Source organism: Rhinopithecus bieti, unplaced genomic scaffold (genome assembly GCF_001698545.2).
Source record: "Rhinopithecus bieti isolate Rb0 unplaced genomic scaffold, ASM169854v2 scaffold_38631, whole genome shotgun sequence".
In the NCBI taxonomy this organism is placed as follows: domain Eukaryota; kingdom Metazoa; phylum Chordata; class Mammalia; order Primates; family Cercopithecidae; genus Rhinopithecus; species Rhinopithecus bieti.
The window spans coordinates 1064697-1089825 of NW_016817145.1; the positions used below are offsets into that span (position 1 = coordinate 1064697).

Below are 25129 nucleotides of genomic sequence, written 5' to 3' on the forward strand. Positions count from 1 at the left end.
ATGGTGTTTGTATGTAGTGTTATTTCTAAACGTACAGTGTTTTACCTGGGTAACAATTTTACTTTTTACCACAGTCACCAAGGAGCTAGTTAGCTGGATGAGAGGACATGAGTCATCAGTATTTTCAATCTCTGTGCATGCATCAGGGAAATACGCCATCACCACTTCTTCTGATACAGCACAATTATGGGACTTGGATACCTTTCAAAGAAAAAGAAAGCTGAATATTCGCCAGTCTGTGGGTATACAGAAGGTCAGTGACAGGGGACATCTTGGCCTGTTGTGCTTCTCGGGCTAATTTCTTGGTCAACATGGTGTGTAGATGTATATGAGTAATGATTTACTTTGTCCTTGTAGCTCTGTAACTCAGCAACAAGCAAAGCAAAGTGGCCAACACAAAGATGTTGCCTATAGCTACAATTTATGACTTAGCGAGCTCTTTTCTAAAATTATAGCTGTGTAACTTCAACTCTCCTAAGGCGAAAGTCACTTAGTTGATTGGTTTTGTTTTCATTTTTAACCCTCTGACATTTTATTATGAAAAATTTGAAACATGCAGTAGATTTGTGAGAATTTTTGAACACATGTACATTCAGCATCTAGATTCTACCATTAACACGTTACTGTACTATCCTCTACTATACTTTACATTGTACTCTTTTATGGGTCTATCCATCTTTCTTTCTTTTTCTTTGTTTTGAGACAGAGTCTTGCTCTGTCACCTAGGCTGGAGTGCAGTGACATGACCTCAGCTTACTGTAACCTCTGCCTCCCAGGTTCAAGTGATTCTCCTGCCTCAGCCTCCCAAGTAGCTGGGACTACAGGTATGCACCACCATGCCCAGCTAATTTTTGTATTTTTAGTGGAGACCGGGTTTCACCATGTTGGCCAGGCTGGTCTCAAACTCCTGATCTCAAGTGATCCGCCCACCTCAGCCTCCAAAAGTGCTGGGATTACAGGTGTGAGCCACCGCACACCCAGCCACTCTGTCCATCTTTCTGTCCCTCTGTTCATTAATTCTCCTAATAAGTGTGTGTGTGTGTGTGTGTGTGTGTGTGTGTGTGTGTGTGTTTTGTTCTGAGACAGGTATTTCTCTGTCACCCAGGCTGCAGTGTAGTGGTGTAATGATAACTCACTACAGCTTGGGTTCAAGCGATCCTCCTGCCTCAGCCTCCCATGTAGCTGGGACCACAGGCGTGTGCCACCATGCCCAGCTAATTTTTAAATTTTTTATAGAGACAGGCCTTTCTATGTTGTCCAGGCTGGTCTCAAACTCTTGGGCTCAAGCAGTCCTCTTGCCTCGGCCTCCCAAAGTGCTGGGATTACAGGCATGAGCCACTGTGCCCAGCTATGTGTGTGTTTTAAAGTAAACTTCAGACATCAGCGTACTTCCCTGTAAATACTTAAGCCTTTACTTAATTGACTGGGGGTCAATATTTGTTGATGTAAAATTTATATATAATGAACTATGTTAAGTCTTAAGTATTCATTTGTTAAATTTGACGAATACACACACCTGTGTAACCTGTGTAGATGTAGCATTACCATCATCCCAGAAAATTCCACCGTCTCGCTCCCTGGTTGACCACCACTCTTCTTTTTCCTACCGTGGATTAGTGTTGCCTATTCTAAAATTTTGTATAAATAGAACTATACAATAATAGTTTATGTAAGGCTTTTTTCACTCAGCATGTTTTTGAGATCCATCCATATTATTAATAAGTTGTTCTTTCTTATTGCTGTTTAGAATTCCATTGTATAAATATACCACCTTTTAAAAATCCATTTCTTTTGTTTTTTTCCAACTATGTAGAAACATATGGTATATGGGCCTCCAGATGTACTCTTGTTCTGAGCCCCACAAGTGCCCCAGTTTGGTTCTATCATTTCTTTTTACAGACAAGCCACATAACCAACCTCTCTGGGCTTCCGTTTCCTGAGCAGGAAAATGGGTCTGTGGTAACCACCTTACCAGGGCTAGTGAGAAAATGAGATAAAATAAATAATTCATGTCAAGGGCTTGGCAGAGTGCCAGGCCCTTATATAGTAGCTCCTATTGTTATTTTGTCCTTATGTCCCCTGGTGGTCCTCTCCTGTGATTTCCTATATGACATCCAAACTGGTCTCTTTCATAGGGTTTCCACGCTGCTGCCCCCTCCTCCCTCCTTACCACACCCAGTAACCCTCCCATTCTCTCCACCTAGTCAGATCTCACCCTTTCTTCAATTGTGATAATAGCTACTGAATCGTTTACTATGTTTCAGGCATTGTATTAAGAACTTTCCATACCTTATCTCAACTCAGTCCTGACAGGGCCTCAATGAAGTAGGCAGTGTTTATTGTTCCCCAAACACAAAGACACTGGGATCTGGAGACTGGAAGCACTGGCAGCTGCAAGTACAAGAGCCGGCAGGGTGTGAAGCCAGATTGGAGCCTTTCTGCAGAGTCAGGCCTCCCAAATCCTGGGATGGAGTCAAGGAGCCTTTGGCTGTCCCACCCTTTTTCAGTGCCCCGGTGACTCTTCCTCCTCCAGGCCCCCATATCCAAGCCTGTCATATCTCTTCAGCTCTAGGGGTCTGTCTGTGACTTCCACCCTAAGGGAGCTGGCACTTTGTGTCACACTACATTGTCCACATCACCGATTCTCCCTCCCTCTCTCCCCTTCCTTCTTCCTCCCTATTCTTTTTTTTTTTCTTTGAAACGGAGTCTGGCTCTGGCACCCAGGCTGGAATGCAGTGGCACAATCTCAGATCACTACAGCCTCTGCCTCCCAGATTCAAACGATTCTTGTGCCTCAGCCTCCCGAGTACCCGGGATTACAGTCGTGCGCCATGGCAGCCAGCTAAGTTTTGTATTCTTCGTAGAGATGGAGTTTTGCCATGTTGGCCAGGCTGGTCTCAAACTCCTGGCCTCAAGTGATCCACTCAACTGGTCTCCCAAAGTGCTGGGATTACAGGTGTGAGCCACCATGCCCAGCCTGGGCACCTGTCCTATGCCAGGCTTTGGTGTTCAAAATGTTAGAAGTGGAGAAGTCAGAGGAAGATGGAATTATAGGTCTTTCCTCTTCAAAACTTTCTGTTTGGCTGATTTTATTCAAATGAGCGCGCAGGCCCTATTCCTCAAACCCACTTCAAATGTGGCATTGCTAGGTTTTAGTCCAAGGAAGGCCCTGTCTCCTTAATGCCCACCATCTTTTGCTTTTCAGGTTTTTTTCTTTCTATTTCGTTAGCTAAATATTATTTTCAGGAGTATCTGAGTCTTTTGTGTGATTAATTATTTTGCTTCAGGTTATATTATACATGCAGTACTGCTTTTAATTTCTAGGTTATTAACATGAACAGCTAGCAATGCATGTCAACCAAAAATTTACTTTGTAGTCTCCATGGAAATCCCAGAGTCCTTTAATGTGCTTTTAATAATTAAAAAGAGATAAAAGTTGTGCCAACTTATTCATTAGGGATTTAGGCCAAATGTCTTAGTAGGTCTTTTCTTCTTTAATTGCTTTAGTACTTACATTTTGAATTTTAAGTTCCAAAGAAGAGAACATTGGGAGTTGAACCCACGTGGAAACAGAGTTATGAAACAATGACACATGACACAGAAACCATCTGTTCTTTTTACTATGAAATTAAAATGAGTATACGCTGAATAGTTGCCAATGCAAACCTTGCTTGGACATTAAGATATTTTAGTTTAAAAATTAGGACTGTGGAAAATGTATGTATACTGTCATGTGTGCCTAAGTATATTAATGTTAGTACTATTAGAATAAAATTAAATGTGAAAATGTATGTATAGTGTGATGTGTGCATACAGTAAATTGCTCTAAAATAATAAAACAGGACAGGGTACGGTGGCTCACGCCTGTAATCCCAGCACTTTGGGAGTCCGAGGCAGGCGGATCACCTGAGGTCAGGAGTTCGAGAACAGCCTGGCCAACATGGTGAAACCTCATCTCTACTAAAAATACAAAAATTAGCTGGGCGTGGTGCCACATGCCTGTAATCCCAGCTACTGGGGAGGCTGAGGCAGGAGAATCACTTGAACCTGGGAAACAGGTTGCAGTGAGCCGAGATTATACCACTGCACTCCAGCCTGGGCAATAGTGAGACTCTGTCTCAATAAAATAAAATAAAATAACACCGTAGTCCAAGTTATCAGCAAATTTTTCTTAAAGGGCCAGTAAATATTTTTGACTTTGCAGTTCAAGAGCAAAATTATATAACCATTCAGAATGTAACCGTTTAAAGCCAGGTACCCAGCTAAGGTGGGAGAATCCCCAGAGCCCAGGAATTCAAGACCCAGCTGGGCAACACAGTGACACAGTGAGAACCATCTCAAAAAAAAAGTGACCATTCTTAGCTCCTGGGCTGTACAAAGACTAGAGATGGGCCAGGTGATGACCACTTCTGTTGAAAACAGGAAATAACTGTAACCTGAATATTAAAGTAAAATGTTCGTTTTTTAAAAAGTTTTTTTTCCCATGACACAGCCCTCAGGAGAGCCTGAGAACATGTGCCCCTAAAAACGTTAATTCTTATCAAATTCTTACTAAACTCATATTTTTATTACAGATTCTGATTCTATCTTTTAAATAGAACTTTTATTTATGTATTTGTTTTGATGACACATGCGACCCTTCAGTAACTTGCTTTGGGTCTTCTGTTACAGATTCCAATTTCGAGGGCTCTTTTAATCTAACACAGTCTTCTACTTTTTTTCTCATGACATTAATTTTCTGGAGAGATCAGACCAGTTATCTTAGAAAATGCCCCACATTCTGGAGCTGTTTTTTCTGTTTCATCATTATTGTTTAACTTGTATGTCTTTCACCTGCATTTTCTGTAAACTAGATATTAAGTCTAAAGGTTTGAGTAGATTCATGTTAGACATTTTTGACAAGCTATTTACCTTATGTGTAGGAAAAAATAGTAAACAATACAGGTTGAGGATTCCCAATTCAAAATCTGAAATCCCAAATGCTCCAAAATTTGAAACTTTTGAGTGCCAACATGATACTCAAATATCAGGCTCAAAGGAAATGTTCATTGGAGCATTTAAGATTTCAGATTTTTGGAGTAGGGATACTCAATTGGTAAGTATAATGCAAATATTCCAAAGTCAAAAAAAATCCAAAACATTTCTGGTTCCAAGCATTTTGCATAAGGAATACTCAGTGGTAGTCCCTCCCTCAGGTTTGGTTTCAGCACTGAGTGTGATAATCTATGCAAAGTTAGGACAGTGCTGGTTGTATAGTAAGTGCTTAGTAAAATTGCATCTATTGCTGTTGTAACCATCAAGCCTGTGATAGGATTATCTCAGTGCAATTAGATAATTTGCCTAAGCTGTAGGGTGCCAGGCACATGGGCTCACGCCTGTAATCCCAACACTTTAAGAGGCAGGCTGATTGCTTGAGCCCAGGGGTTTGAGACCAGCCTGGGCAACAAGGCAAAACCTTGTCTCTACAAAAAATACAAAAACTAGCTGGTGTGCTGGTGTGTGCCTGTAGTCCCAGTTACGCAAGAGGCTGAGGCACAAGAATGGCTTGAACCCAGGAGGCAGAGGTTGCAGTGAGCCAAGATCACACCACTGTGCTGCAGCCTGGATGACAGAGCGAGCTCCTGTCTCAAAAAAACAAAACTGGGGGGTAACTGTTATTTATTTATTTTTTTAGCTACATTATATTAACAATTCAGAAACCCAAAAGTGGTTAAATAACTCAGCAGCAAAATGCGATCTGACCTCAATTCATTTGGCAGCAAAATCTGAACCGAATTGACATGAGGCTGAAATATTAATATATTTGAGTATGGGGCATTGCCCCAGGTCGCCTAAAGTTCTACATAATGTTACAGAATATACATCATACTACCTATCTAAAATTGGAAATCTGCATTCTGAAGCCCCAAGGGTTTCAGAAAAGGAACTACAGAACTTTGATTTCAGAGTGTTTGTAAAGAACCTACCACTGTAACCTCTTTCTGCTGATTTTTGTAAGCAGTAATAGTAGTAATTATTAGTAATAGTAATAGATACCTGTTGTTCAGTATGTTCCATGAACCTACATTTTAAATAGTTATTTTCAAGCTTTAATCTGAAAGGGTAGATACCATTATCCCCATTTTGCAAGAAGGGAAACCGAAGTTGAGAAATATTAAGTACTTTGTCCAGAAATATTAAGTAATTTGTTCAGTATCACTTAGTTTAGAAGAGAGCTGCAGTTTGAATTCAAACCTGTCTTTATCTAAAGCCTTACTGCTTCTCAGGTAAACCAGTTATACCTTTTCAGATTAGTACATTTTTATTCTTTTGTTGATGCTTGGAGGTAAGATATTCGGCTCATTAGTTAGATTTTGGAATCCCCGGGATTTGTGATTACTGTGGTATCAGAAAGGCTTTGTGATGGATATCAGAAAACATCTAATAAAGAATGTTTTGCTGAACTTAATTCAGCCTGTGTACCCAGGACACTCAATAGATTACTGCCAAATAATACATTTGACCTTAACTTGCTAAACTCTTTAAACCTTGAAAAGGGGCCAGGCACAGTGGCTCGCATCTGTAATCCCAGCACTTTGGGAGGCCAAGGCAGGCAGATCACTTGAGGCCAGGAGTTCTAGACCAGCCTGGCCAACATAGTGAAACCCCATCTCCACTAAAATATACAAAAAATTAGCTGGGCATGTTGGCACGGCCCTAGTCCCAGCTGCTTGGGAGACTGAGGCGTAAGAATTGGAGGTTGCAGTGAGCCAAGATCGCGCCACTGCGCTCCAGCCTGGTGACAGAGGGAAGACTCTGTCTCTAGATAGATAGATAGATAGATAGATAGATAGATAGATAGATAGATAGATAAAATAAACCTTGAAAAGAGTTCATCTACCTCCTCAAACTGAATTGGAAAGCTTAGGATTTTTGTGTTCTACAAGGAGAAACTGCAGCTCCGTCCTTGAACCTAACCCCCCAAAAAGTATACTTTGTTAATGTTTTCAAGTCTTTCCTAAGGTTTTTATGTTTCTCAAGAGATGACACTATCTAAATAATAATGACATGCTTCATTAGGAACAATTTTATAATCATTAAAATATGGCAATTAAAATCACAAATCTAGTAATGAATAATCATGTAGGCAATAATCTATCACAGTTATTCCGCTAAAATAGCAGTTGATGCTCATTAACTTTTAAGCTTCTGCTTTTCCCAGTAGGAATAAACTTTATTACTTTTCCAGAAAAGTGACTGCTAATTATAATAATAATTTTCTCAAGTTACTTTTTGACATCAGTTTTGAAAGAGTGTTTTAATGCATTCATTGTAGATCATAGAAATCTGTAAGGCCTTCATATTATAAATCTTCCTAACAGTGAATCTGATAGCGAAAGATCTACCACAGATTGTCTTTAGCAAAGTGAGCCATGGAAGAAGTGAGGAGCTTGATGAGGCCCTTGCCTGATCTGTCAGTATCTGATGTAGTTGAGTTAGTATTTTTTATTGTCTTATTGGCATTAATCCTAAGTAGATTATTTTTGCTAACCAGTATGTTCTCTAGTGCATTATATACGTGTGTGTGTTGTGTCGATGACACACAAAATCATATTTGAGGCCACTGAAACTTTTATGAGAAAATACTGGTTAATTTCCGTTAATAATTTTGTATTAACAAAAGGAAGCATTGTTTACGCTTGTGATAGAAAAATGGAAACTAGGAGAACAAAGTGATGACATTTTCAACTTCGCTATCATTTTCACTCTCAGTTGTCCATTAAATAAACTGAATCTCTAGTAAGATAGGATTATATATGCATTTGCACCTTTTTACTCTTATAAAAAAAAAATGCTTAACACTTACTTATCTTGAACACTTTACCCAATATTCCCAAAGGAGTAACTTTTCTTCTTGAGATGGAGTTTCACTCTTGTCACCAGGCTGGAGTGCAGTGGCACAATCTCAGCTCATTGCAACCTCCACCCTCTGGTTCAAGTGATTCTCATGCCTCAGCCTCTCGAGTAGCTGGGATTACAGGTGCCTGTCACCACACCCGGCTAATTTTTGTATTTTTAGTAGAGACAGGGTTTCACTATGTTGGCCAGGCTGGTCTCAAACTCTTGACCTCAGGTGATCCGTCCACCTCAGCCTCCCAAAGTGCTAGGATTGCAGGTGTGAGCCACAGTGCCCAGCCAGGACTAACTTTTAAAAGCAAACTGACTAATTTGGGAAGATACATATTTTAAGGCTGTTGACACATATAGTATAGTATATTTAACTAATTTTTACTCCCGGTAGCAGTGTATGACAGTGGCTTTTTAAAATATATATGTGTGTGTGTGTATATATATATATAGTATATATACAGCTATATACTAATATAAACACTGTATACTAATATAAATACTATATTAAATACTAACTACTGATAGATGTTTAAAAAATATCAAATGTTGGTGGAAGTATAGGGAAAAGGCACTGTCATACACTGCCGCTGGAATAATATATACATACAGCTCATTTTGTGGGAGTAATATGTATGTATAAACACACCACATTTTGTGTATGCATATATGTGCTTTCTTTTTGAAGACAGAGTCTTGTTCCGTCATCCAGGCTGGAATGCAGTGGTGCAATCTTGACTTATTGCAACCTCCGCCTCCCGGGTTCAAGGGATTCTTTTGCCTCAGCCTCCTGAGTAGCTGGGACTACAGGCACGTGCCTGGCTAATTGTTTTTTTTGTTTGTTTGTTTTTGTTTTTTTTTTTTTGAGATGGAGGCTCACTCCCTCGCCCAGGCTAACGTGCAGTGGCAGGTTCTTGGCTCACTGTAACCTCCACCTTCCGGGTTCAAACAATTCTGTCTCAGCCTCCCAAGTAGTGGGGACTACAGATGCCTGCCACCATGCCTGACTAGTTTTTGTATTTTTAGTAGAGCCCTTGTTGGTCACGCTAGTCTCGAACTCCTGACTTCAGGTGATCCCCCGCCTCGCCTCCCAAAGTGCTGGGATTAAAGGTGTGAGTCACCACGCCCGACATAATTTTTGTATTTTTTTGGTAGAAATAGGGTTTCACCATGTTGGCCAGGCTGGTCTCAAACTCATGTCCTCAAGTGATCCACCTGCTTTGGCCTCCCAAAGTGCTGGGATTACAGGTGTGAGCCACCACACCTGACCAATGTGCTTTATTGAAGTAAAATTGATACTCAAAATTATATCTTGTTTTCATTTAACTCTTTAATAATATTAGGTGAAATTTTTTAAACTGCCATTTAGAATTTTGTGACTTGCCTAGTCATTATAGTATACCTAGTTTTCGTTTGAAGGGGTTTTTTTTTTTTTTTTTTTTTGGTTAATAATAATTTATGAAATAATCAGTATTACTCCTTGTGATATATTAGAAATGTATTTTTCTCCAACTTAAAAAAAGAATATTTTAATAAAGAAAAATAGGCTACTTCTATAATTTTAAATTTAAAGAGTACTATGTGAACCTTGTGTGAAAACTAACTTTCTCTATTCCTCCTTAGGTTTTCTTTCTACCATTAAGTAATACCATCCTCAGCTGTTTTAAAGATAATTCCATTTTTGCCTGGGAATGTGACACACTTTTTTGCAAATATCAATTGCCAGCTCCACCTGAAAGCTCTAGTATATTATACAAAGTGTTTGCTGTGACCAGGTAATGTGCATTTTAAGACACTAGGAATATTTAAGAAATTTAATTTCTGGTAAAAAATTACAAATTTTCATTTAGTTTTTATTCAGTATCTTTTTGTCATATTAGAAAAAGTTACCTTCAAATTTAGATATGATCTGCTGACTTTTTTTTATTTTGCGAAACATCAGATATACACAAAAATAGAAAAATACATGAACCCCTAAGAATTTCTTCTTCTTCTTTTTTTTGGTTTTTTGTTTTGTGTGTGTGTGTGTGTTGTTTTATTTATACCAGCATTTCTTCCATCAGAACCACTAAATATTTCCATAAGCTACAATAATCATTAATGAATGGCCATTTCTTTTTTTTTTTTTTTGAAGTGGAGTCTCGCTCTGTCGCCCAGGCTGGAGTATGGTGGTGCGATCTCAGCTCACTGCAACCTCCGCCTCCTGAGTTCAAGTGATTCTCCTGCCTCAGCCTCCTGAGTAGCTGGGATTATAGGCATGAGCCACCACACCGGCTAATTTTTGTGTTTTTAGTAGACATGGGGTTTTGCCTTGTTGGTCAGACTGGTCTTGAACTCCTGACCTCGTGATCCACCCACCTTGGCCTCCCAAAGTGCTGGGATTACAGGCATGAGCCACCGCACCTGGCCATTTCGTGCCTGGCCATTTCTATTTTTATCAGTCATTTCACCTACTTCCCCAATGCATTGTTTGAAGTAAAACCTAAGTATATCATTTTATCCATAAATATTTCAGTTTATCTCTGAAAGATAAGGGCCCTTTTGGAAATATAACCATAGTATTATCACACTTTATTTATTTATTTTTTGAGATGAAGTCTCATTGTTGTCCCCCAGGCTGGAGTGCAATGGCACAATCTCAGCTCACTGCAGCCTCCACCTCCCAGCTTCAAGCAATTCTCCTGCCTCAGGCTCCCAAGTAGCTGGAATCACAGGTGCCTGCCACCACGCCCAGTTAATTTTTACATTTTTAGTAGAGACGGGATTTCACCATGTTGGCCAGGCTGGTCTCGAACTTCTGACCTCAGGTGATCCACCTGCCTTGGCCTCCCAAAGTGCTGGGATTACAGGCGTGAGCCACTGCGCCCGGCCTATTATCACACTTTTTAAAAATGAATAAGAATGTCTTAATATTGTCATATGTCTAGTCATATTCAAAGTCCTTGATTTGTCTAATAATTGGTTTTTATGATTGATTTGTTTGAATAAGAAGCAAAACAAGGTTCACACATTGTGTTTTGTTGATGTATTCATCCTTTCTTTTTCCCTTATAGTCTATTCATTAAATAACTGGTTATTTCTCCTCTTGAGTTTTCTATATTCTGGATTTTGCTCTTTGTCTTCATGTGGTACTGTTTAATATGATCCTCTGTTATCTGTATTTTTCCTGTATACTGGTTGTACCTGTATTTTCTAAAAACTGGAGGCTTGATCTGATTTAAGCACAAGAAGACATTACACAAGAAGGTGGTTTGTGTACTTTCATCAGTAACAACATAGAACAGTTTTCTTTTGTGATATCAGTAGCCACTGGTGATCATTCCCTAGATCCAGTATGGCCTTAGAAGTTAGCAAAATGCTGCTGTTCTAATTCTCTCATTTATTCTTCACTTATTAGTTAATAACCTTCTATAGAAAGAAACTTCTGCTCATCTACCCTTTGGTTATTTTGATGTACAGTTGTAAAGGAAAGGCAGGATGAATGCTTAATTTTCTCCTCTTTTTTCTTAAACTAGTTTTAAAAGTAATGAACTGGTTTATTGGCATCTTTCAAAAGTAGCTAATGAAGTTTTTTTGTCTTTAATCTTTGTAAATTCATAGGCTTAGAGTAGTTAGCATGTTTTAATACATTGCAGCCGTCATTCTTAGATGTTCCAGTTCTCTCATCTTTGACTAATAGGAACCTCTTTTCGCTGGCTTTGGCATCCTTTTACTACAACTCCAGTTGCCTATGATAGCTTTCATGCTTTCTGATGTGACAAGATGTTCCAAGCTTATCTGGTACAATTCCTGCCCTAACCCTGGAATTAGCCTTTTCTCTAAAGAGTCTGGGTTCTTTTTTGGGAAATGGTATTTCAAGACCCTAATCTGGATGCTAGGGGTTCTCATTTTGACTGGGCCGATCCTTGTTTCTACTCAGGGGAAAGAGTTACAAAATATATGTTAATTCCTCTCTTTTCTCACCCTGTTCTTTAAGTCATCAGTAAATCCCATCAACTCAACCAAACTGTATCTCAAATTGGTCAATTTGTTTTTATTCATTGCTGTGGGTGGTACCCTAATCCAAGCCGCCCTAGCCTCTTTTAGAGCACTATAATGGCCTTCTTATTTGTTCTCCCTGTTTTCAATCTCATTTCCTATAGTCATTCTCTGTGCAGCAGATAAAGTGGTTTTTATAAATCAGTAAGTCAGATCATGTCACTTTCCTATTTAACCTCCTTCATCATTTAGAATAAAATCCAACTCCCCACCCCTCATTTCCCCCGAGGCCTTCTGTCATCTGGCCTAGGCCTCCCTCGCTTCGTCTCATTTCCTTCCTTAGTCTCCTCTAGCCACACCTGAGTATAGCAGTGTACTTTCATATGGCAATGCACTTGAATATGACCTCTTACTTACTTTTCCCTATATACTAACTTTACTGCTTTTTCAGCACTTTTGTACCAGCCAGTCTGGAATACTGATCGGGATAGAATTCTTCCTCCAAATCATCCCATGACTGGCCTATTTGTGTCATTCAGGTAGCAGATCTTCCTCCTTTCCCAGCTTTCATCACCTTATTTTGTAATTCTTTATAGAACTTATTACCCGCTGAAAACAAGTTCATTTATTTGTTTGTTTGCCTTCCTCTAGATCGAAAGTCCTGTAAGAGCAGGATTACTTGACTTGTGCAGCCTTAACTGACTGTGTCCCTGGCTTCTGGGACCATACCTGGCTTATAGCAGACACTTGAAACATAACCATAGTATTATCACACTTTTTACAAATTAATAAGTCCTTTACAAGTTCTTGTTGAATGAATGAGCAATGGCCTTGCAAGTCAAAACAACTTACTCTTCTTCTACCTTATTAAGGTAGCTTTCTTTGAGCAGGAAAAAAGTTTGGGCTGTTACGTTTCTTCATATAGCCAGTACCACCAATTCTGTATAGCTGTATGTGAAACACAGAAAGTTGGATAGTGATAAGTGACCTTGAGATTATGCTATAAAATATAAGTGTTATGTAAAAAACCCACAATCAGGTCATTAAACAAATGTTTGGTAAACTGGTGCCTTAGCACAGTAGGTAAAAATATATATACTATAAACCTGAGCTGTCCATACAAATATTTAAATGAATACAAATTAAATGCAATTTAAAAATAAGGTCCTCATTAACTTTGGCCACATTTCAAGTGCTCGGCAATCACATGTGACTAGTGTGACCATATTGGATAGCATAGGTACAGCACCTTTCTGTCATCACAGAAAGTTCTGTTAGACAGCACTGCTATAAACAATTGAACCCGCCTTACTTTCTCGCTTTTTTGTTATATAGAGATGGCCGAATCCTGGCTGCTGGAGGCAAATCAAATCATCTTCATTTGTGGTGCTTGGAAGCTAGGCAGCTCTTTAGAATTATCCAGATGCCCACTAAAGTTCGAGCCATTCGTCATCTAGAATTTCTTCCTGATAGTTTTGATGCTGGTTCTAATCAGGTTAGTAACATAAACGTAGGGCACTGTACTTTTTGCGAAAGAACGCATCCATCTCTGAACTATATTAGCTCTTATTTATTTAACTTACACCTTGTTACAAGAATTTGAAATTACAAATATGTGACTTTTGTGAAGAGTCTAGAATTGAAAAAAATTTCAAAATCTTGTATTCTTTATACTATTGACAATTTGCTCTTATAAAATCAGCATACTGTAAATTTATATTGTACTCTATGGTTTGCAGTGTGCTTTAGCATGCTAGTTTTCATTTGATCCTTAATTATTTGGCATAGGCAGGAAAGATATTCTCACCATTTTACAGATTATAACACTAACAACTAGAAACATTGACTTGTCAACATTCCTGTTAATTGTAAGGATTAAAGATTGGACTAGAACTAAAATTTTTTCATTGTGTTGTTATTTTATTTACCCTAACTGGTTGCTCACTCCTGTGAAACATGTTTTTATAGGTATCTTTCTTTAGTTTACAAAGTGCTTCTTCCCCCATCCTCCTTCACTTATTCCTTTTTAAGAGTTGAGTTCTGTCAAAACTTTCTTATTTCAAATAGACTGTCATGGATCTTGTATTTTAACAGATTAGATATATGTTTTCCATATGTATGTATACACATGCGTGTATGTATATATCATGTCCATTTTACTTACATTTTTGATTAGGTAATATATTCATATGGTTGAAAACATAAAACAGCACACAGTAGGAAGTCTGTCATGCCTTTCTACCATTTGTCTAGTTGTTCACCTCCCCCCATATCCACTATTGTTATGTATAGTGTTATGTTTTTCCCATTATTTTATACAACCTTGCACCTTTTATTCTTTGGGTTTTTTTGTTGTTGTTTTGAGATGGAATCTAGCTCTGTCTCCCAGGCTGGAGTGCAGTGGTGCAATCTCAGCTCACTGCAACCTCCGCCTCCCGGGTTCACGCCATTCTCCTGCCTCAACCTCCTGAGTAGCTGTGACTACAGGCGCCCGCCACCATGCCTGGCTAAGTTTTTGTATTTTTTAGTAGAGATGGGGTTTCACCATGTTAGCCAGGATGGTCTCAATCTCCTGACCTCGTGATCCTCCCTCCTCAGACTCCCAAAGTTCTGGGATTACAGGCGTGAGCCACCGCACCCGGCCTTTATTACATGTTTTTAATTTTTGAAATTTTGAGTTAAAATTTAAACTTTTCTCCCCCCTTAAAAGACTAGCTTCCCTCCTACCCCTCCACTACCCTTGCAACTCACAAACTCTCCATTCTCCAGATGTTACTTAAAATACTTGCTGAAAACAGGTAGACAATGGGGAGCCTCAGTGGCAGTGACAGGTTTGTGTGGGGGCAGCAGGGCTGATGTTAGCTTCGATTAGCTATGGAAAGGGTACAGGAAGGCAAACCCTCCACCCTCCTTGTTCCTGATAGCCAGTGTGGAGGCAAAAGTTAGGAACTGTCTCTCTTAGTCTGTTTTGTGCTACTGTATTGGAATACCACAGACTGGGTAATTTATAAATAACGTAAGTTTATTTCTCACAGTTCTGGAGGCTGGGAAGTTCAAGATCTAGAGGTTGGCATCTTTTGAAGGCCTTTGTTCTCTGTCATAATATAGTAGAAGGCCTCATATGGGTGAGAAAGGGAGGGAGGAATGGGAGGGGACAAGAGGGAGGCGAACTCATCCTTTTATACCAAACCCACTCCCATAATAACAGCATTAATCTCTTCATGAGGGCAGAGCCCTCATGCCCTAGTCACCTCTCATTAGGCCCTATCTGCCAACACTGTTGCATTGAGCAAGTTTCCAATACTTGCTGTTGGAGAGACACATTCAAATTATATCATTGTCTAATCCTCTCTGTCCTCTGCATGATCTGCCTGTGGGAAGGGAAGATTCTTAGGGCACCTTTCCATAGTCCATGATGATAGGTTCCTTGCTGATTCTGATTAGATCCAGGGCATAATCAACATGAGCCATAAGTTGTGATTTTAAAATATATAATATCAGGCCTGGCGCAGTGGCTCATGCCTATAATCCCAGTACTTTGGGAGGCCAAGGCAGGCAGATCACCTGACATTAGGAGTTTGAGAGCAGCCTGGCCAACATGGTGAAACCCCATACCTACTAAAAATACAAAAATCAGCCAGGCATGGTGGTGCATGCCTGTAATCCCAGCTACTCGGGAGGCTGAGGCTGGAGAATTGCTGGAACCCGAGAGGCGGAGGTTGCAGTGAGTGGAGATCGTGCCACTGCACTCCAGCCTGAGCAACAAGAGTGAAACTCTGTCTCAAAACAATAATAATAATAAAATAAAACATATCTCACTGAGAATAGAATTTCCTCTAGGTGTCCCTCTCAAAATATATGTATTTATATACACACACACATATATATATACACACACACGTACATACACAAACATTGCATACATGTAAAGACATGTATATAGTATGACTTTCAGACATTCACTGTCACATGTTTTTAGGAGTTTATATTTTTTCTCTCTACTCTTAGGTTCTTGGAGTACTAAGTCAAGATGGTATTATGAGATTTATCAATATACAGACTTGTAAACTTCTCTTTGAGATTGGGAGCCTTGATGAAGGAATTAGCTCATCAGTAATTAGCCCACATGGACGGTACATTGCATCTATTATGGAAAATGGAAGTCTAAACATATATTCAGTTCAGGCTTTAACACAAGAAATAAATAAGGTATGTGTGATCAAGTAATCAATATCAGCTTTTTATAAACACTTACCTATTATATCATCAAGAGTAAAATCTTTATGCTACTGTTTCTCACTTACCTGGAACTTATCCATTTTTCTGGATATATGTTGTTGCTCTTACTCCTAAAGCCACATCTCTGACCTTGATTTCTCACATGTGCTCTATTCTTAAATTGTTGCCTTCCTGAGGGACATCTCTGTTTGATGTCTCTCATTTAGGTGTTACTCATTATCTCCTTCCCAAAAGAGTTCTTCAATCCTAGTTTCTTCAGTTCTGTCTCATGTTTTCTTCCCATCTCATAAGCTAGAGACCTTGAAGCTCAATGACTTCCTATGCCTTTATTTTCTAAATCCAGTCAATACTAAGTCATATAACTTGTTTTTTTTTTTTTTGAGACGGAGTTTTGTTCTTGTTGCCCAGGCTGGAGTGCAATGGTGCGATCTCAGCTCACTGCAACCTCCGCCTCCTGGGTTTAAGCGATTCTCCTGCCTCAGCCTCCTGTGTAGCTGGAATTATAGGCATGCGCCACCATGCCCAGCTAATATTTGTATTTTTAGTAGGTATGGGGTTTCACCATGTTGGTCAGGCTGATCTCGAACTCCTGATCATGAGGTCTGAAGCTAACAGACCTCATGATCTGCCCACATTGGCCTCCCAAAGTACTGGGATTACAGGCGTGAGCCTCCACACCCGGCCTAACTTCTTAAATTTGAAATATCTATAAATGTGTTGTCTGTTCTCCACCTCTGTAATTGCTATCCTTGTATTGGTCTTCATTAACTACTCTAGACTAACAGTAATTTAAAGAAATATCTTAAACTCAGAGCCCTCAGTGCCTGCCCTGCCCATCCTACCATCTTCTAAAATAATTCATCATCATTTCTTAACTAATGCTACTTTAGTGGCTTCCTTCCTTCACCTGTTGAATTAAGTCCAGACTCTTCTGCCTGGCTGTCAGTGTTCTCTCTAATCTTGTCTACCTGTCTAACTTATTTCCTCAAACTTATAACTTCCCCCATTATCCCCATAGACACCATCCTTATTTCTGAATCTATTATCCACAGCATCCGTTTCACTACAATGCACGCCTCTCTTCTCTTCTCTGGTTATCTAAAATTCCCCCAGCTAATCAGTCATGTTGTCCATGTGTCTTCCAGTCTGGAATTGCACCTTGGTAGCTCTAACAGAGACTTTGATGATCACCTGGTCTAACCCTTTCATTTTACACAGGAAGAAGTTCATGCTCAAACTTAATCACACAGTGAATAACTAGCAGTTCTGGGTGTTCCAATTCTTCCAAGATCACATGAGATTGGGTGCATTTGGAGTAGCATTTGCCACCTTTTTTTATTCTAGAAAAAAGTTTGTGCCTCCTCCTTTTTGTTTTCTTTATCTTTTAAAAAATTATGCAAGCAGTGTCTTGTTGCAGAAAAAAATAAGAATATACAGAATAGCAAATAGACAAATACAAATCACTGAACGTCTCACCATTCTCAGATGATTCTGATTTACACGTTCCCAATTTCTTTTCTATGTGTGTAAAGATATACAGTCACTCCTCATTATTTGTGCATTCTATACATGAGAATTCACCTACTCACTAAAATTGATTTGTAACTTCAAAATTAATACTTGCAGTGCTTTCATGGTCATTCAGGGACATGCACAGAGCAGTGAAATTTTGAGTCACTAGATACCCTTGTTCCCAGCTGAAGTCAAACGAGGCAACACTCTGTCTTCTTATTTCAGCTCTCATAGTGTAAACAAGTATCCTTTTTGTGGTCTGCTTAATACCATTTATTTTTTTTTGGCATTTTGAAGCTTTTTGTTAAGATTTTACTGTTGAAAGTGGTCCCTAAGCGTAGCGCTGAAGTGCTATTTATTGTTTCTAAACACAGGCTGTGGCTTCCCTTATAGAGAAAATATGTGTGTTAGATTAAACTCATTCAGAAATGAGTTATAGTGCTATTAACTGTGAGTTCAATGATAAGGAATCAGCAATATGTATTAAATAAGATGTCTTTAAACAGAAACACACATGTATGTATTGATTGATTAATGAGGCTCTCAGGAACCTGATTCTGTGTTTCCCCTAGGAGCAGTATTTCAGTATTCACTAATTGAGTGTTCATGGTGACTTTATAGAACCACTGCAAATAGTGAGAATTAACTATACGTATATGTTTGTGTGTGTGTGCACGCACGTGTGTGTATGCATACTTGTCTCTAAACATATGGGATTATACTCTGCTGCTCTTTTGCCGTTTATATCATTATATATACTATATAAATATATTTTTACATTATATGTGCTATATATTAATAAATTTTTAAAAATGTATTAATATCTGCTCTTACTGAGAGTTTTCAGCCTCTGAATAGTCAGTTTTACAGTACTAGCTAAACTTTCTTCTTTTTTTTTTTTCGAGATGCAGTCTCACTCTGTCACCCAGGCTGGAGTGCAGTGGTATGATCTCGGCTCACCGCAGCCTCCGCCCCCCAGGTTCAAACAATTCTCCTGCCTCAGCTTCCCTAGTAGCTGGGATTATAGGCACGTGCCACCACACCTGGCTAATTTTTGTATTTTTAGTAGAGATGGGGTTTCACCATGTTGTACAGACTGGTCTTGAACTCCTAACCTCGGTGATCCACCCGCCTTGGGCTCCCAAAGTGCTGGGATTACAGGCGTGAGCCACTGCATCCGGACTTGCCAAACCTTCTTAATAGAGGCAGGCAGAGATCTGAGAAAAACTATAGTAAGAGTGAGTCATTGAGTTCCTTTATGCTTGTTATCTGTTGAGCAAATTGAGATCACATGAATAGAAAAGCTAGCTTAGAAGTAGAATGATCTTTTTTCTTTTTTGGACACATTCCCAGTACCATCAGTGTCTTATGGCTGTTCCAGGCTACATTAATGTTCAGCTCTATATTCTCTGTAAATCATAACTCACATTTGTCCCATTTTTGCCAGTTTTATTTTCTTGTCATTGGAAAATTTCTGGTATTGTGGTAATAGAGTAAATGAATTATTATGTGTTGAAGATTTAACACTACAAAGGCATGTCAAGTCAGGTCATATCTCAGGTTCTTTTTGGGAGGTTATACTTCATGGTAGAAGATAAGGCTCAAACAGGGGAAATTGTGACATTACAATGGAAATTTTAATAAAAATGTAGAAGAATGGATTGAAGTCAAAAAATAGTTTAAGGATATTAAAGATGGGTATATCATAAGTCAGACCACTATTAATCCCATCCTATAGATGAATTGAAGAATTGAATCATAAACTGTAAATGGTCATTGTATTTGAATTGTATTTAGAACTTAGAAAGCCTGAATTACCTGATTTGCTCACTTCCTTTGAAGAAGGAAGATCTTCTGATTTCAAAGAGAATATTATTTATGGAGAAAATGTTCTAGTGAGTAATGTTACTTTAAGTAAATTGAAGTTGTTCGGGTTTTTTTCCCTGTCTGATGGGCCCCATAAAAATGAAGGTATAGGTTCAAAGTCACATTGTCTGAACTGCTTAAGCTGTTGATACAATAAGGAACTAATAGTGATTGCTAAGCAGATTAAAACATTTAACCAAGGGATAGAGAGGCAGAGGTTCCATGCTTCTAGAAGAAAATCATTTGGCAGTTTCCTCTTAGAAATTTCACTTGACCCCAACGAATATTAGGGTACTTCTATCAGAATTCTAGAGGGCCATACCTCTAACTGTACCTTTTTTGCTGTAGGTAATAATCACCATACTAACTTCACCATGTATGTGTAAACATGATTTGGTATTAAATGATTTAAGGCCAGCTTTCAAGGAATAATTATATTTATTGCTATTGTTAATCATGTATCTTTATTATGTTCTTCAAAAAGATTCAGCAGAAATTTGCTTTATTAGTCAAAGCAAATGTTCCTAGACATTTTACTTAGGTTTTTTGCCTGAAGAATAATTCTACATAGTAAGGCATGTTATTAAAGCAAACTTTGAAAATCATATATTAACAGGCCTATCTTCCAAGGATATCCACTAGAATACATATATTTATCTTTCCATTTAGCCACCTCTGCCTTTAGTGAAAGTTATTGAAGATTTGCCCAAGAAGAAACTGAGTTCCAGTGATCTTAAGATGAAAGTAACATCAGGAAGAGTACAGCAGCCAGCAAAATCCAGGGGAAGCAAAATACAGACTAGAATATTAAAACAAGACCTGACTGGTGATTTTGAAAGTAAAAAGGTAAGAATATTTGGTAATTAAACTTTGTTTGTCATGACTCTGCTGTAGACGAGTCTTGTGATTTCTAAGCCATCACCACTCTTCCCTCTTGGGAATTAAAGAAAGAGAATAAATGAAGAGAATAAAGTTGTAACTGAAATTATGCACAGGCTGGTCTCAATCCTGGCCTCAAGTGATCCTCCCACCTTGGCCTCTCAAAGTGCTGTGATTACAGGCATGAGCTGCCACACCCAGCCATATTACTTTGAGAAATAAAGAAAATATAGCTATTAATAGAGATGTTACATTATTTTCAAGGGATTTTAAAACTTTTTAATGACAAATATATACACACACATATACAAAGTACACGTTAAGTATACAGCTCAGTGAACTTTCACAAAATGCACACACCATGTTACCAGCACCCGGATCAAAAACTGGAACATTACCATCAGCTTCTTGCTCCATTCTATGCTTTCTCTCCCTTACCCCCGCCCACCCCAGAATAACTACTCAACTGATACACTGTAGATTAATTTAGTAAATACTGTCAGTTTTCCTAAGTGGTTGATTGAAAAGTAGTTGATTTACATTCCTACCAGCAGTATTTGAGAGTTCTAGTTGCTCCATATTCTCACTAATAATACCTGATATTTTTTCACATTGATTTTAATACAGTGTCCTTCCTTATCCATAGTTTTACTTTCCATGGTTTTGTTTACATGTAGTCAACTGTGATCCAAATATATTAAAAGGAAGATTTCAGAAATAAACAATTCATAAGTTTTAAATTGCACATCGTTCTGAGTAGCATGACAAAATCTCCTGCCATCTTGCTCTGTTCCACCTGGCACATGAATCATCATTTTGTCTAGCATAGTCACTCAGTAGCCTCTTGGTTATCAGATCTGCTGTCATAGTATCACAGTGCTTGTGTTCCAGTAACCCTTATTTTACTTAAAAAACTTCTGTAGAGCACAAAAGTACTGATACTGACATATTGTCAGAATTGTGCTATTTTATTATTAGTTATGATTGTTAATCTATTGTTGTGCCTAATTTATAAATTAAACTTTATTACAGGTATGTATATATAGGGGAAAACATAATATATTTAGGGTTCAGTGTTATCTGAGGTTTCAGGCATCCACTAGGGATCTTGGAACATTTCCTCCTCAAATAAGTAGGGACTGCTGTAACTTCTTTTTTCTTTAAGCATTTTTTAATTGTAAAACTTGCAACACAGAAGAGTGTCTAAAACAGATTACAACTTAATGAAAAGTAAAAAAAGATTACGTATGTATCCTGTGTCAGGTGGCTGCAAGACCATCCTTAGGTTTGGTGGTTTATTAGGACTCAGCATGTAGTCATGTTCATAGCTATAATATATGAAAGTGAAAGGATGCAAAGCAAAATCAGCAAAGGGAAAAGACACATGGGGTGAAGTCCAGAAGAAACCGGGCACAAGCTTCCAGAAATCTTCTCCCACTGGAATCACAGGACATCCTTGATTCCTCCGTCAATGAAGTGTGGCAATATGTGTGAAGTATTGTCTATCAGGGAAATCTATTAGAGACCTGGTGCCCAGGACTTTTACTAGAGGCTGGTTCTGTAGGTACCCTGTTTTAACAGGTTTCAAATTTCAGACTCCTAGAAGGAAGGGCGTTCAGCATAAACCACATTGTACCAACAGTTTAAACACAATGAGCTACTCTTTTTTGGTTCTGGGGGTAATGAGAACTATCTTGAAATTCAACTTCTAGGCACCAGCCAAAGGCCGACCTTGCAAGTAAGTCTTCTAAGGGTAGCAGGCTCAGACCGGCTTGTGTTCACTTTTTTCTGCACATACCCGTTTCCACATGAAGAAATAGAGCATTACCAGTAGCTTTGGAGCCCCCTGTGTGCTTATCCCCCATCACATTTTTCTCCCTACCCCATATATATAACCATTGTCCTCACTTTTGTGTTAATTATGCGTTAACACTTTATGTGTTAATTAACACTTTATGTGTTAATCAAGTTAAAACTTGATTTTCTTTATAGTTTTATAACCTCTTCATGTAACTTTAAACAAAAGATTATTTCTTTAAAGAAAAAAACTGAATAGCAGACACAAGCCAAGCCTAGTTGTGTAAAGATTTGGGCAAGATTGCTCCTATTTAATGAATGTTTATTGCAAAGATAAGCTGAATGGTATCTCTGAGATATTCTGGCTTCAGAGTTTGCAGGACCTTTTCTGGGAAAACTGGTAGGAATGGTCATGAGTAACTTTGGGAATTAAAAGGCTCATCATGTCAGGGTATCTGGCAGCATTGTAGTGTGGATCAAATCTGGATATCCTGCAGAAATATGTTGAGGAATGGAGCTGCTTCTGAGGAAACCATTGCCAGTTCTAAGAAGTAGGTCAAAGTAGAACACTTCGATGGGGTGAAGTGCAAGTCCTCAACTCATCTTTGCATTAGCACATGGAAAGGAAAGAAGGAACTTTATCAGCTCATGGTCAAGAACAGATCAAATTGAGGCCAAACTCTCCAGGGCACATTTCCTTTGTTTAAAAAGAGGCTTCAGTGGCAGCAGGTATCTTGCTGACGAAGGCAGTCTTCCTGGATCATACTGCTCTCATTTGCTCTGGTTGCCCTCTAGACCTTTAACATGGCTCTCAAGTATCTTCATTCACCATCATCTTGGGTTTTCCCTTCACCCTTCTCTTACATCGGACTACCTGTTTCTTGTGGTAAAAAGAGCACTAAACTCAATCAGAAAGTCTGGCTTCGAGTCTTGAGCCAAGATTTAGCAGATTTGTGACCATAAGCAATTTACCAAACTTCTCATTTTCTCAAGTAAAGGAAGACATTTCATCTGTTTGATAGAGTTGTTAGATCCAGTTGAGATAATATATGAAAACAGCTTTATAATCCTAAATTCTATACAATATTTTTTATTAAGATAAAAATTGGCTTAAAAGTCTTAGATATAAGGGATTATCAGCAGGAGCTGATGTCTGTTGGGATAAAATGATGTACTCCCGCATGTTTTTCTGCCAGACCTTTCCTTGATGCTTCAATGTTAGGAATTGCCTAGAATTTTGAGGAGAGATGGGGGAGGAGCTGTCAGAATGGATTGCTCTTGATGCAAGGGTCAGCAGATGACAGCCCATGGGCCTAATTCAGCTATTCAAGCTAAGAATGCTTTGTGCATTTTTAAGTGGTTATATATAAATATATGATCTTGATTTTTCTTCTTGGCCCACAAAACCTAAAATATTTACTAACTGGCCTTTATTAGTCCTTTTTCACACTGCTATAAAGAATACTACCTGAGACTGGGCAATTTCTAAAGAAAGGAGGATTAATTGACTCACAGTTCCACATGGCTGTGGAGGCCTCTGGAAACTGACAACCATGGCAGAAGCTGAAGGGGAAGTGAACACCCTCTTCCCAAGGCAGCAGGAGGAGAGAGAGGAATATGTGGAGGAGGGACTGTCAAACACTTACGGAACCATCAGATCTCGTGAGAACTCACTATCATGAGAACAGCATGGGGGAACTACCCCCACGATCCAGTCACCTCCCTCCAGGTCCCTCCTTCAACAGTGGGGATTGTGGGGATTATAATTCAAGATGAGATTTGGGATTTGGGTGGGGACATAGAGCCAAACCACATCATGGCCCTTTACAGAAAAAGTTTGTCAAGCTCGTTTAGGGAAGGTACTATATCATGAACTTTATTGGCTATGTGTATGCATGCTCAAGAGAGGGAGAGAGGGGAGTGGGGAAAAGACCTCTAATACACAAATATGTCTTACTATGTGTTGTTTTCTAAAGTTGGAAAGTACTGTGGACTAGATTACCATTTGTCACCTTTTCAGTTTTAATGATCACGTCATTTATTAATACTATCTTTTTCTTTATAGAACGAATTACCAGATGGATTAAACAAAAAGTGTTTACAAATCTTATTAAAAGGCTACGGTGAATATCCAACAAAATACAGGTACCATGTAAATTCTGTATGTTACATCAATTTTACTCAAAAACAATTTGGGGGGTTAAAATATATTTTTATTTCAGAATGTTCATTTGGCGCTCTCTGCTGCAACTGCCTGAAAATCATACGGCATTTAGTAGCCTCATAGATAAGGGGACTCATGTGACATTCCTCAACCTTCAGAAGAAATACCCCATCAAAAGTAGGAAACTACTCAGAGTATTACAGAGGTATGTTCTGTATATTGCAGCAACGTGTATGAGACCTGTAACTAATAACTGCAATGTTTTAAAATCTTCTGTTTATAAGATATTGTTTTGTCGGTTTGATTATCCTTATGTGATATGTTGGTTTAGTTTTAAAAATGTACATACACATATATTACATGTGAATATTAGTTTGCGTTATGTTCTAGAAAATAGGACTCTTTCAGATTAATCTAAAAGAACATCCCAGCACTTTGGGAGGCCAAGGCAGGCAGATCAGCTGAGCTCAGGAGTTGGAGACCAGCCTGGCCATCATGTGAAATCTATGTCTACTAAAAATACAAAAATTAGCTGGGTGTGGTGGTGGGCACCTATAATCCCAGCTACTTGGGAGGCTGAGGCAGGGAGAATTGCTTGAACCCGGGAGGCAGAGGTTGCACTGAGCTGAGATTGCGCCACTGCACTCTAGCCTGGGCGACAGGGCAAGACTCTGTCTAAAAAAAAAAAAAAAAAAGAACAAAGAGGCATAGTGGAAAGAGCTTTGAATTTGAAGGCAAAAGACCTAGTTTTGAATTCTTATTCTACCACTTAATTATTGTGATGTAGGATGTGTTATTTTACTTCTT

The 25129-nt window shown here is 38.8% G+C and overlaps 1 protein-coding gene across 5 annotated transcripts in view; it reads left to right on the forward strand.

The window, feature by feature from the left end:
* Nucleotides 1–25129, forward strand: part of TBC1D31 (TBC1 domain family member 31) — a 79639-nt gene that overhangs the window by 13537 nt on the left and 40973 nt on the right. For all 5 annotated transcript variants that reach the window (XM_017855884.1, XM_017855885.1, XM_017855886.1 and 2 more), the window contains exons 4-10: nt 75–253; nt 9511–9662; nt 13201–13360; nt 15874–16074; nt 20152–20328; nt 24224–24303; nt 24381–24527. In XM_017855884.1, the coding sequence (XP_017711373.1) occupies nt 75–253; nt 9511–9662; nt 13201–13360; nt 15874–16074; nt 20152–20328; nt 24224–24303; nt 24381–24527 (1096 nt within the window). The remainder of the gene's footprint in view (nt 1–74; nt 254–9510; nt 9663–13200; nt 13361–15873; nt 16075–20151; nt 20329–24223; nt 24304–24380; nt 24528–25129) is intronic.